The following is a 14,138-nucleotide window of genomic DNA, read 5'->3' as shown; positions in this document are numbered from 1 at the left end:
AGCTTGTTTTTATGCCTAACACTTGACAACCAACCCCTTAAACGCGAGCGAAGCCGAGGACGACTACAAATAGCATTCGACACCAGACATAATCATTAATTTTACTTAAACCCCAAAAGATTTATCGGGTAGACAAGAAATAATAATACATTACCTCAGTACGAGTTACATAGGTATTGGGTTAAAAAAATATATATTTGAATATTATTAAAACAAATACGTTTTGCTCTTGCAATTAGCTCAGATAAAATATAAATACTTATAAAGCATCAGTGTCACGTCACTGATCTTTAAATAGGCGATTGTCAAATATTTGAAAAACACGTGTCATATTAATATGGGCTTATTGTTTATTTATTTTTACATAATGATAGTGGTTTGACTTAAATACCGAATATGAATAAAATATATATCAGAATTGTTAACGTTTTGGTATACTTAATGCGCAATTCTAGTCCTTGATATTAAATCTAGTTACTTTCGATGGGCAAACAATAAAGATATTATTGTTATATAAAAATGAAAATGCCAAGACCGAAAGAGCACTTGTTGCTCAAAGATTATATTCTTAACCTTTAATAAGGTACGTAAATGATATCGATGTTTTATCCCTTGCTTTATGAAAAGATACCTTAACTAATCATAAAACTTTTAGTTGATATTTGATTAAAGTTACGATAATTTATTTGTATATAAGCCAAATACTACTGAGTGATTCATAATAAGAGCTTCGAAACTAAGTCGCTCGCTAAGGAAGGCTTTTTGGAAATTTTAACTTCAACTGTAAAAGGGGTAACTTTGTACGAATTTTAGTCAGATCGGTTCACTTATAAAATGGAATAATGGACTATGGTCATAACACACGAAAACAAAATTTAGATTTAGATTGAATCGGGTAAAATAGCAAGTAAACATTACCTACTATATATTTGATGTACATATTCTTCTTATATAGTATTATAATCTAATCAGGACACGATTAAAGCAACGACAGGATGAATTAAAAAAATATATTTTGTAATTTTGAGTTTTATTAAGTATATAAATATTAAAGTTTGTATATATACAACATCGTAAAGACAAGTGTATGTGTGCACCTTTAGAGACGGTCTGTTCAAAAGAGAAAGCGCCTTGATGAAGCGTATGACGAGTCATCTAGTTTCCCACGCTAATTGTATCCAAGCAATGAGTTTTTTCTTTGCTTAACTTAATCAAGGTTATACTCTACGCCAATTACACTGAAACATTAAAATCGATTCACTATCCGCGAATATATCGAGTTGATTAAAGAAAATAAAACTGCCGGGCTGGGAACTCCCTTTTTAAGTTATCTAATAAAACGATAAAACACATATTGGTTGAAAACATCACCACGTTATAAATATATATATTATTTTTAATTGTTTACATTTAAATGTACATGTATGGTTATTGTATAAGAATATACAATACAAAAATCTTAGGAGATATATATGAGGTATCCATAAAATGTCTGTTATCTTAGGTTGATTTGATAAACGAATGCCGGTTTTAAACGTCTCGTTGACATACATAAATACCATATAATATTATACTTTGTCAATCAATACTTCTCACACGTTAGATACGAGAAGATCGTTTCAACACTCGTTTGTGCGTAACGTTGTTTATATTATATTGCCATAATACTTCAAAATACATGTGATATATTACATAGTGTAGTGAGTTTTATGAAATTGAACGTCTCATTTTAATGTATATTTTTGTCGTTGAATATATTTATAGCAAGTGAATTTCGAGAAATTCGATTATGGTTTGAATATACAGAAATAACACAGCTTCAAAAGACGAGTTTTGTTTTATATTTTTGAATACTTTTCATATCTTTATGTTATAATGTTAATCATTTTCAAGTATTCGTGTTTTTTACTATTTTCGTTGCTCTCATTTTGTGTTCCGGGTAAATCGAATCGTCCGAATGTAATATTAATTATCGCTGATGATATGGTGAGTAACTTTTTATTTTAGATGGTTTAAATTACACTGGTTTATAGTCATTCATGTTATTTAAAATATGCGTTTGAGGTTATGTCAGTAGAGTTTAACTCATAAAATAAATTCAATGTTCATTGTACTGTGTACGTACATAATCATAAGCAACAATAAAAACTATGCAAATAAAAACAGGCGGTACCTTAATACTAAAAAGTTAACATAAGAAAATAAGACAATGTGAGTGACGGACATACCGAAAGTCTTTTAACTTTGTCGCCGTATATAATACAAAAAGTTGTAAACGCTACAAGTATACGAACACAGAAAACTCACAAGTTGAACTTATAAGACAGAGCTAAAATATTTTAAATAATCACTAGCTGAATCTGCGGCTTTACCCGCACGAAAATTATAGAACTTGGCCTATAGCACATTATTGTCACCCCCAATTTTACCCCCTCCAGGGGATAATTGAATAATAATAATTATATATTAAATCCTACGTCGTTCTCCGGGACTCAAACTATCTTCATACCAAATTTCATCTAAATCGGTTCAGCGGTTTGAGCGTGAGGTAACAGACAGAATTACTTTCGCATTTATAATATTAGTACAGGTTAAACTTAATTGATGATTATGGACGAGTGCAAAGACGCAACTATCCAGTTAACCTTTGAAGATTTAGGAAATGTTTTGGCGCAGGTTGAATTGCGTTCGCATGAGAAATAAATAAAAAATTGAATGATACTGAAACTAAACTATTTATAATTGATATATTGACGTTGCAAAAAATTGTCAGAAACTAAATCCGCAAAATACAATGACAAACATTTTTTACTTTTTTTTGCGTATCGTTTGTGTTTCTAACGATAAAATCTGTTAAATGCAAACACTTCCGGATATCTTACTAAGTTAACCGTGATAAATAAAGGTTTGGTGTCCTATTCTAAAAAAAAAACAAATAATTAAAATTATTAAAAATATGGAATACGTACACAGCTTGGTATATATAGCAACCAGTAAAAGTGTATTTAAGTATCTCCTCCGCCTTTGGATGAGACATAGTTATGACATGCACTTGGTTTTATGAACTTCATGTATGAAAGATAGATAATTCAAATTGATTGCGGGTGACCCCCGTGTAATATCATATGTTATAATGCCACAAATTAAATTTGAAATTGCCTTCGTTATAGCAGTATGATAGCAGAATAGCAGATCGTTATGTTAGAACATTTTAGTATTACACAACTTAAAAAGTATTGAAATAATTAAATTTTCCCATGTATATTTACATATATATTATAAAGATGTAATATAAGTAGTACTTAGAACGGAAGAAGAAGGACTTAGAGATGTTTTGCACATTGATATTATCAAAGTTATCGCTCAACTGTTGATGGTTGCAAAAGTCATCAACACGTCGCCGAAGTCCCAACACTGCGTTTCGCAATAAACTCGATAGTATACGAGGTTTAGGTGCATAATTTATTATGTTATTGTGAGGACTGGCTGATAAATGGCGATTATTGTTGAAGACATCGGAGAAATCTAAACTAATAGACTTAAAAGTATTATCATATAAACTTTTAAATTAAGGGTTTGGGCAAGTCCGTCTGGGTAGGTATCACACACTCAATATATATTCTACCGCGCAGCAGCAATACTTAAAATTGTTGTGTTCCGGTTTGAAGTGTGAGTGGGCCAGTTAAATTACAGGCACAAGGGACAACAATCTTAGCTCTAAATGTTGGTGGCGCATTGGTAGTGTAAGGAATGGTTAATATTTTTACAGCGCTAATGTCTATGGGCGGTGGTAACTACTTACCGTAAGGTAGCCTATGTGTCAGCTATGTCATAAAAAGAATAGACCATTATTGCTTTAATTTTTTTTATATAAAATAATTAATAAACCAAGTTGCTATTGCAGGGCTGGGATGATGTAAGTTTCCACGGATCGAATCAAATTTTGACTCCGAATATAGACCTCCTGGCGTACACCGGGGTGGCTCTGGAACGATATTACAGTCATTGTGTATGCACACCCTCACGCTCGGCTCTCCTCACAGGGAAATTCGCTCACGTGACAGGTACAAAGATATTTTTAACATAATTTGTGTGGCTGTTTTTATACATTTGTTTATTTTTTTGTTACCTAGTAGTTATATAATTTAAATAACAGGATAATATTATGCTGACTTATTAAGGATCTGTGTTAGCTTGTGTGATTATAGGCACAGGGGACATACCATCTTAGATCCCATGATTGGTGGCACATTGGCGATGTATGGACAGGTCAATGGTTCTATATTTTAATATTTCTTATAGCGTCAATTTCTAGGCATAGGTGAATACATGCCAAAAAGTGGCTCATATGGCCGGTCACCTAACTGAAATTAAAAAATATATTTAAATATTTTCCAGAAATTTAAACATATTACTGCTATTATATATTCCGTATATTTTCTTAACGTTAGTTTAAAAAACATAATATAAATGGAACCATTCGATAATTTGACTAATAAAATTATAAAATATAAATGAATTGAAAGTAGAATTTTAAATAATCTACATTATATACGAATTATACAGTATATACGAATATTATAAATACAAAAGTAACTCTGTCTGTTACTTTTCCACGTTAGAACCGCTGAACCAATGTAGTCGAAATTTTGTATATACGGGCACGAACTTAATACGATACTTTTTTAATTCACCCCTCGATGTGGTAAAATGGGGGATAACGGTTTGTATGGGAGGTAAAGTTTTATAAATTTCATGCGGGTAAAGCCGCAGGTTCAGCTATTAAGCTATAAAACAAGAATACGAATGAATTGAGATTTTTACAGTACAAGTATTGAGGAGGTAACAGGTCGTGGAAAAACAAACTGACATAAAATGAATAATACCAATACTACGGCTATATGATACTGTTGAGCAAGCCAAAAAGCAAGTCAAATAAAGACTAATATTAATAAGAAACAACAAAGTTCAATACTTTCTTAATATTTGTTTTATTTTGATTAATAATTTTGTTATATTATTTTTAATCAAATCTTACATTCATAAACATCATTTCTGTGCCTTTGAAAGTCTTTGTTTGGTGTAGCTGCAAGTTTAATTTCACAATCGACATTTTAAAGATCGTTTTCGTATTAAACTCTTTTGCTTTATCCTAATTTTAGTTTTAGATTTTATGTGAATGTTATATATTATGTATATCCGTTTATTGTCGACCTAAATGTCTTAGTGACGTTTCAGACAGGGCCACTTACGTCAAGCATATACGGATTCATTCTAAAACTGTCATAAACATATTCGTAAAACAGCTTGACAATAATATGAAATCCCAAATGATCTAATATAATCTTCGTGCTAATTAATGTAACTTTTATACTAAAATATTTTAAGAATATACCTAATTACATATGTTTATTAGCTGTATCTCGGGAGTCTATCGGTGTCTTTGTCCCTTCCTAAAGTTTATTGTCATCTAGGCTATCCTTATGAGAAATTCCATTACAATTGGTTCAGTAGTTGTGGTGAGGTAATAAGCTGACAGAGTTTTTTGTATATTCGTCTACTAATTTTAATTCTAATTTCATGCAAAAAATCATAATTCCAATAATAATTAATTACTAGACACAATTGCAAACTTTATCAATGCTTTTCGGTTAATGTTTACAGAATGTATTTAATTAAATAAGTCTTATATTGACTTCTAGTTGGAAGCCGGTTCTGTATTCATATCTATTAATATTTCTACCAATTATAATAAGTTACATAATATGGACGTTATTTAATTTATTTGTGAAATATACCATAAAAATAAAGAATAAGATACATGATAAAGAACAATTAAAGTGTAAACGCATTAATAAGTACTTACAGTCACTGCCACAAATACATTAAATAGATTGTGCATGTTTTACAATTTTAAAAATCGTTATTATTTTTATTTGTTTTCAGTATTTAATTCTAATTCACAGGAATGCAAGGCTATCCCTTAACAAATGCTGAGGATAGAGCCCTCCCAATAACGGAGAAAACGCTTCCCCAGTATTTCAAGGAGGTCGGTTATGCTACACATTTGGTCGGGAAATGGCACGTTGGCCAATCTCGCGTCGAATATTTGCCAACATCTCGGGGTTTTGACTCTCATTTCGGCCATCGAGGCGGTTATATTGATTATTATGAGTACACGTTATTGGAAACGGTATGTTATTGCATAACTTGCTTAGTTTTGTTCTAAAGATACAAAATGTCTATTTACAATCCATTTTTTTTCACTATTTTCATCAATAGTAATAGAAACAGTAAATTAACATATCTGAGTCATTTTATATCCAAATACTATAAAAGTTGTTGCATTTAGGTCTAAAACTTTGTAATTTATTATATAGTTAACATAAATAATTTCGATACAACCACATTAACTACAATGGATATTTCTATTAGTAATTACCTGACCATAATTATGATATCGTTATGCCAATTTCATTGCAATCAGTTCAGGTAAATTTGGAAACCAATAAAGCGGATTTCAGTGTAGAAAATTATAATGATTACTATCGAATATTATTTTAAATATCTCTTTTTGTAATGTTCAGTGGAGCGTCGGAGATGTATCAGGGTTTGATCTGTTTCGAAATGATACTGCGGCTTGGGATGTTGAAGGATACATCACCGACGTTTATAATAAAGAAGCTATATCAGGTAAGTATCTTAATAATCCTGTTATACTGCATACATACTATCGTAAGACGTATTGTAATTCAGTCGACAAACCAATTTCAAAGAAATATAAATCCCACCGACCTACCCCTTTGTAATCAATACACTCAATGTGTCACCTCCTTGGAATCTAAGATATTACATGGCGCGTGTTTGTATTATACTCGCTCTTTCAATTTTTATAGTTTTTGCAAATATGAGCTTACTAAGTGTGCATCAGCAATAGTAATATATTAGATATATATCGGATTTATCGCTAATGTTACGACTGATTGTCTATATAACGACGTTTTCTTAACTCAATTTCTTGTCAATCAATTTATCTGCCTTTATGATAATAATTTTTAATTTATTTTATTTATATACTTTTTTATATGTCTTACAATAAAATTATTAGTCAGATCTCATTAATAATAACATAGTCATATAAATTAATGAATGAATATATATTATAAAATATCTACCTAATTAATATTACCTTGATAAGCGCGCTTCTCATTTTGTTTATTAATAAATTGTACCTGCACGGAACGGGACGAGTTGTTAGTTAAATAACAAATGGCAAATTAGATACTCCAAAGCCGAAACCAATTGTAGGATTAAAAGGTAATTAAATATTTGTAACAAACGGTAGTTGAAAATTGTAGACGGATTAAAAAGTTTTTATTTTTTAATAATAAAATTTTTTAAACCTAGCCTGGATGGGAAGTCTAGTCAATTCTTTATGATGTTTAATTAATTGAAATGGATATAAATATATATGTCAAAATACTTTAATTTAACTTCAATAAATCTAAAACTTAGTCTGAGGCTTCTGAAAACTAGATTCGCCGTTCGGACGTCTTCGACTGAGGTTGTGTTGAATATTGCGATAAGATTTTACGATTTGATGAATTAAAACGACACCTGGCTTGTAAACTGGTTTTCGTTATCTCTGACGCGTAACATCTGGACTTTTTGCTTTGTATATGGACACTTGTTTTGTTATTATATTCTATATATATATATATCTTCTTGTTGTAAAAAACGCCCTTATGGGGGCCTTGCTATTTTTAACTCCGACTCTGACACGGAGACGGAGACGAGGTTAGCTGCGAAGAGAAAGCCTGCTATTTGCGGCAAAACCGCGAAAGGACGTGGTAGTGGCCTCGCTCGGGCTAAGACTGAGCTGAAAGCCAAGGCCAATGAGGCCAAAGAGGAAGCCTTCGAGCGATCGCTGCGTAGTCGAGCGTTTTAAAAGGACGCTCCTCAAGTTGTTTTCGACTCCGAGGTATCCTCTTCCTCAGATGTACACACCGAGGATCCCACGAAGTTGGGTGCGGGGGAACTTCGAGCACAAACTGGTTGAGGCGCAGCCCTCATTCTGGCGGTGGCCCAAAAGTCCTCCAACTTAAAAGGAGGCTTTACAAAGAGGCTGAGGGAGTCGGCGGCTGCACTGCAGGGCATTGTAGACGCCTTAGCATCTCGGACAGAAGCCGAGGAGACGCGAAAGCTCCGCGTTGATAATGGCCGCCTGCGTAAAGAGGTGGACAGCCTCAAGGCCGAGGTGAAGGCTCACCGCCGCGAGTTCGCGGAGATGCGGACCAAGGTGGCAAGGGTAAATGAGGCATCTGGCTCTGCACAGGATGCTCAGATGGAGAAATTTAAGGCCTCCATAATTTATTCGCTTGGCGTTATGTTTAACACCCGATTTGCAGTATTAGAGGAACGCTTGCCACCCGCAAAAATACAACGCCCTCCGTTAGCTGCGGATAAGAGGCGGGAGTCGGCGCAGCAAATTGCTGCACCCTACGCGCAGGCAGTCCACCCGGCTCCACCGCTGAAAGTTACACCCATGTCAAAGCGGGCGCCACCTGCTGCTCCGACAGCACCTATCGCTGGTCCTTCAAGCGCCCAGACTACGTCGGAGACGATTCCACCACAGGTGGTCCAGGGGTTGTCCTGGTCCACTGTGGTTAAAAAGGGAAAGAAGGGAAAGCAGGCTTCCCCCCCGGCTGTTACAACCGCCACGGTTGCGCCTACGATGCCTAAGGCACGTCATGCAGCTAAGTCCAAGCTGGCCGCTCCTCGTACAGCTGCAGTGGTTTTAACGTTCTCGAGTTTTTAGGTTTTCGGCCCAATCCTGTGGAACGTTGGTTTCGATTGGCTCTTGAGAGCTCCCGTCCTTCCCGGGATGGGGGTGCTCTGTTACGCGGACGACACCCTCATCACGGCAATAGGTCGGAACTTTTGGGACGCAGCCCGCTTGGCTGAAGTCGGAACTGCTCTCTCCGTGGACCGGATGGAAGCGCTGGGCCTGAGGGTCTCCATTTCGAAAACGGAGGCTCTCCTTTTCCACGGTCCACGAAGGGGACCCCCTCGAGGGACAAGTATCACCGTCCAGGGGACGGTGATCAAAGTGCAGGCCCAGATGAATTACCTGGGCCTGATCCTGGACGGACGATGGAGTTTCAGGCAGCATTTCGCTCAACTCGGGCCGAAGCTCATCAACGCCGCTGCCGCCCTGGAACGCTTCCTACCAAATGTGGGAGGGATTGCTATGCCGGCGACTATATGCCGGTGTAGTGAGGTCAAAGGCGCTGTACGGTGCCCCGATTCGGATAAACGCCTTCACCGCTCGCAATCGGGCCCTCTTGTGGAAACCGCAGAGGGTCATAGGAGTGAGAGGTATAAGAGGGTACCGTACGGTGTCATGGACTGCGGCGACACCTCTCGCGGGTGATCCACCTTGGGAAATTCAAGCTGAGGTGCTGACAGAGGTGTACCGGTTCCGGGTGGAGGCGAGGAACGGCGGCGACCGTCCAGGGTCGGCGGAGGTCGGGCGGATCAGGGCCATAGTCCAGAAAGCCCTGATCGTCCGATGGGAGGAGGATTTGGGGTCACCCACGGCAGGCCTGGCGACAGTGGAGGCGGTTCGTCTCCACTTGAGTTGCTGGGTCAAGAAAAAGCGTGGCACGCTCACGTTCAGGATGACGCAGGTACTTACCGGGCACGGATGCTTCGGTAAGTACCTGCACGGGATAGCGCGGCGGGAGGTGTCACCCTCCTGCCATCAGTGTAGTCAGGGTCTGGTGCGTCAGTGGACACGGCGTACCACACCCTGACTGAGTGTGCTGCGTGGGGGCCACAGAGGCATTCCCTGGTGGCGACTTTGGGCGGAGACCTCTCGCTGCTGAGCGTTATCAACGCTATGCTCGGTAGCGAGGCGTGCTGGTCAGAAATGCGCTCCTTCTGCGAAAACGTCATGTCGCAGAAGGAGGAACGGGAGCGGGAGGTGGACGCTGCTGCAGACCCGATCCGCCGAAGAAGACCGGGGAGAAGGAAACAACGCTACGCGCACCTTCTCCCCCCGCCTCAATAGGCGCCACAGGGGCTAGGAGGGTTCTCAGTACCCCGGGAATCACCCCTAGGAATTTGAGGCCCGCATAGGCGGGCTGACCGTCAGGGCGTCACGGTAGCATGCGAAAGCAATCCCGTGGCGCTCATCGATGAGACGGAGAGGATACCGCTGGTTTTTTAGTGGGTATTCCGGTGTGCCGCCAACATCTTGGGCACCGGCGAGTCCCACATACCCCCCCACATCCACGTGGGGGAAAGGCGTAACGCGTTTTTCCAGCGAAAAAAAAAAGGCTTCTGAAAACTAGAAAATCATTTCAATCGCCAACAGACATTTATTAAAAAAAAAAGTGTACTATTCATAGTAATTGTTTCGTCAACTATTATAGTAATTAACATAATGGTACTGATAATAATGACGTTATCAATGTATTATGCGTAGTCAGGGACTGCGAGATAACGCTGTATTTATTTAGGAATAGATACGTGTGAATGACTAATTTTTCGTATTTTTTATTAGAATTTGCCATCAAATGTACTGTTTTGTTGATACAGTACAATAAGAAAAAAAAAACCTTTTAAAAAGTTTCACCAATCAATGGTTACTGTATAATTATCATTATTAATATTGTTCTTGACCTTGTTTAGTTTCTATTTACATTATATACTGATTATTACTATTGATTCCCTCGGCATAGCTCGCACTCTATGCTATCATAGCCTTCTTGTGTTCTGTCAAATATTATATATAATATCTAATCGGAGACAATGAGATGTACACATAAACAAAATTATAAATTTTTACTAATATATTATATTCCTAACAGTTACATAGAGCAGAATAATAGGTATAAAATAGATGAATTAATAGATAAGTTAATCAAATACATCAAGGGTCAGTTGTAACTAAAACAATACAAGCAAACATTAACATTGAAGTCTTCTGTGAGGCATACGCGATATCATTTTATGTCATATAATGTTTAAAATATTAACTGAGTATCGAGAGCCTCAGCACCTGTATCCACGTGCCAGAGTGGATATGGATACAAGCAGGAATTTCAATTAAATCATTTCGACGCTGTCGTATATCTCGCATTTGATCAACCCTGGACTTTTAAGGTTTTTTGGATTACTTTTGAGAACACTCTTCTGGTTTGCGGTTTCTATAATTTTAAGCATATTTACGACGCCATCTTTATTTATTATTGAATTTTCAAATTATTATCGATCTTTACTTATATTCCATCGAATATTTTTATCATCTTAGATGATTGATTGAATGATTTGTAGCGGTGCTTTGCGTGTTCTTTACATGACACTGGGACCAACATCCTAGTAAGATATTTAAATTTTAGTAATTTTCGAGCGAAAAGACATTTTTACGTCAATATTTATGTTAACAATTGATGATTCATCATTAAAAGAGCAAACAAAAATCAATTATGTTTATGCTACTACTGAAAATACACAAAGTATGGCTGAACCGTAAGATATGAATAATCCTAACATAATAATACAAATTATTTCTCAATAGGTATGCGGAAGTATATAAATAAATCATAGTTACGTTACATTACGTTTGAAATCTTGGTATTATATTTGACTCGTATCATTAGTATGGTATGTGGAAAAAATCATAAGATATTTGTCCCAGTAAAATTACATTAGCACATGGTCTCCTTTTATCTCTTCTTGATGTCAGATACTTGCTACCTGAACACACAAAATTGAGGTATATCTTATATATTTGATCTACCCAAATATGATTTTATCTCCAACTTCTAAAATCATTCAAGTAGCTCCCGCCTCTCAATTATTGCTACTCATAATCTTAGTATGCTTTATATACTTTTAGATATTTGATAAGATCATGTCGAGTTATCCGTGTATGAAAAAAAAAACAATAAAATTGAATGGTATTTTTTAAATATTTATCGAATTTTGATATATAAATTATTATTTTATTGGTTTGTCCTAGCAGAATTTTATTCTATAATAGTTTAATATGTTTGTATGTGTATGTATGCAAGTTGTTTACATATTATTATGTATATCATCCAAACTAATCAACTAAACCATAACTGTCTGTTTTGCAACGTCCATTCAATTTGTGACAACTATTATTTTGTTGTTTATGCTTTGATTGTGATTGTATGCAAAGGCATGCAACAAATTATATTATTATTATTTCATTTTTAATTTTCAGTCATAGATTTACATGATATTTCTAAGCCTCTATTCTTGATGGTGGCCCACAATGCCCCGCATTCTGCAAACGAAGGTGCTCCACTACAAGCACCTCCTGAGCTCGTCCGGTCTATGCGTCACATTGATCTACCACAGAGACGGTATTATGCTGGTAATACTAATACTCCTAGTACAACATTTTATAGAATATTTAAGAAAAGCGTGGTGATTTACATTATATTTAAAAATAATAATTTGATACTTGTAACATGGTCAGCACATTATGATTATTTATAAATATATGTAAAAAGTAAATTCGAAATATGATTGAGTTAATGTTAATTTGCAGCGATGGTAAAAAGGCTTGACGACAGCGTAGGAGATATAGTTAAGGCTCTATCAGATAAGGGTATATTAGATAATACCATAATAGCGTTTATATCAGATAACGGTGGAATAACATCTGGAATGTCTGTTAATTATGCGCTAAACTGGCCATTGAGAGGTTTAAAAATGACTCCATTTGAAGGAGGTATACGAGTGAATGGACTAGTGTGGAGCAAAAACCTAACACAAGGAGAGCATTTGTGGAAGGGATACATGCATGTTGCTGATTGGGTGCCAACACTACTCAGTGCTGCGGGTCTTGAAATTCCATCGGATATCGATGGTATTGATCTATGGGACAGCATTGTATCCAATAGAGAATCTAAAAGGGATGTCATATTCGAAATTGATGATTACACAGGTTTTATGGCAATCATAAGTCATGATTATAAATTGATTACTGGAGTCGTCATTACAAATTATAGTAACCATCAAGGTGATATGTTTAAAGGTATCATTGGAACTGGTCCATCTTATGAGGATGCTCTTAGAAATAGTACATTATACTCGGTTTTATCTGATATTGGGGTACCGTTTGAAATGAGCGATACAAGTCTTAGAAACAAAATAAAAATTTCATGTAATATGGATAAATCCAACATATGCTATCCTAGTAATGGTAAAGATTTATTAATAAATATTAATTTAAATAAAGAAATAAGGATAATTAAGAAAAGTAAGTTAAAAAGTATTTTTTGTTTTTTCTTTCAGGTACTTGGTGCTTATTTAATATTAAGGAAGATCCTTGTGAAATTATAGATCTATCGTCAAAATATCCAGATATTGCAGAAAAACTATATTCTCAATTGAAGGCCGAAATAAAACGGATGATACCTAGAAAGGTGCCGCATGAAATAAATTTACAAGCAATGCCTAGTTTGCACAATTATGCTTGGGATGTTTGGCACGCCTCAGAAGGCAACTTTTAGAAATTTCTGTAATTTACAACTAATCTAAAGATAATATTAATTGTTGATATATAAATTCCTAAATGTTTCCTTTAAAGCGTAATTAACTTTATTTATTCTGAACGGTTATAATGAAAATATATATTATTCTGAATTGGACATTTCATTTATATAAGGTAACTTCAAAAAAGTGTTTAACACAAATTGTAGATGCTTATTGGCAAATCACACTTACACGCTTATTCTCAACGTAAACATTTACACAGGCTTATACATATATGGGCTCAATATCATATAATAATTTAATCGTTTGTTAAACTTGTGTCTTATAGAATTTGAAATAAAATTTTGTAATCTCTCCTTCTATAACTTTCTGATTTCTAATTTTACACATTAGTATATTTAATATTTTAAAATTGAAATATCGTTATATTACTAAAAAGTTACTGAATTTATTGCATAGTATTGATTTAGCATTGTTAAGTTTTCACGAAGAATGACCGACACAAAGCACTCTATGCGTGTTTTGTCTGTAAAATTTGATGCAGTTAACAAAACGTCGACAAGCTGGACTATAAGCAATGAATTATTCCTTTTGTTCGTAAA

At 35.5% G+C, this 14,138-nt stretch overlaps 1 protein-coding gene across 1 annotated transcript; it reads left to right on the top strand.

Annotated features, from left to right (window-relative positions):
• The first annotated feature begins 1,598 nt into the window (after positions 1-1,598).
• LOC113401260 (arylsulfatase J-like) lies at positions 1,599-13,599 on the top strand. Its single transcript, XM_026641095.2, has 7 exons — positions 1,599-1,986; positions 3,905-4,064; positions 5,967-6,193; positions 6,588-6,693; positions 12,257-12,409; positions 12,587-13,243; positions 13,336-13,599. Exons 1-7 carry the CDS (start codon positions 1,876-1,878, stop codon positions 13,551-13,553), a joined length of 1,632 nt encoding a protein of 543 aa, XP_026496880.2. The 5' UTR covers positions 1,599-1,875; the 3' UTR covers positions 13,554-13,599.
• Positions 13,600-14,138: the final 539 nt, after the last annotated feature.

This window comes from Vanessa tameamea, chromosome 7 (genome assembly GCF_037043105.1).
Source record: "Vanessa tameamea isolate UH-Manoa-2023 chromosome 7, ilVanTame1 primary haplotype, whole genome shotgun sequence".
NCBI lineage: Eukaryota > Metazoa > Arthropoda > Insecta > Lepidoptera > Nymphalidae > Vanessa > Vanessa tameamea.
The sequence above is the reverse complement of the archived record's forward strand: the minus strand, read 5'-3'. Positions and strand labels throughout refer to the sequence as shown.

Bases quoted from the DNA above. Each gene is read 5' to 3' on its own strand.
- LOC113401260 (XM_026641095.2), top strand. From the start codon at position 1,876: ATGTTAATCATTTTCAAGTATTCGTGTTTTTTACTATTTTCGTTGCTC. The intron at 6,194-6,587 runs GTATGTTATTGC...TGTAATGTTCAG, and splicing joins AGTACACGTTATTGGAAACG to TGGAGCGTCGGAGATGTATC. The intron at 13,244-13,335 runs GTAAAGATTTAT...TTTTTCTTTCAG, and splicing joins CATATGCTATCCTAGTAATG to GTACTTGGTGCTTATTTAAT.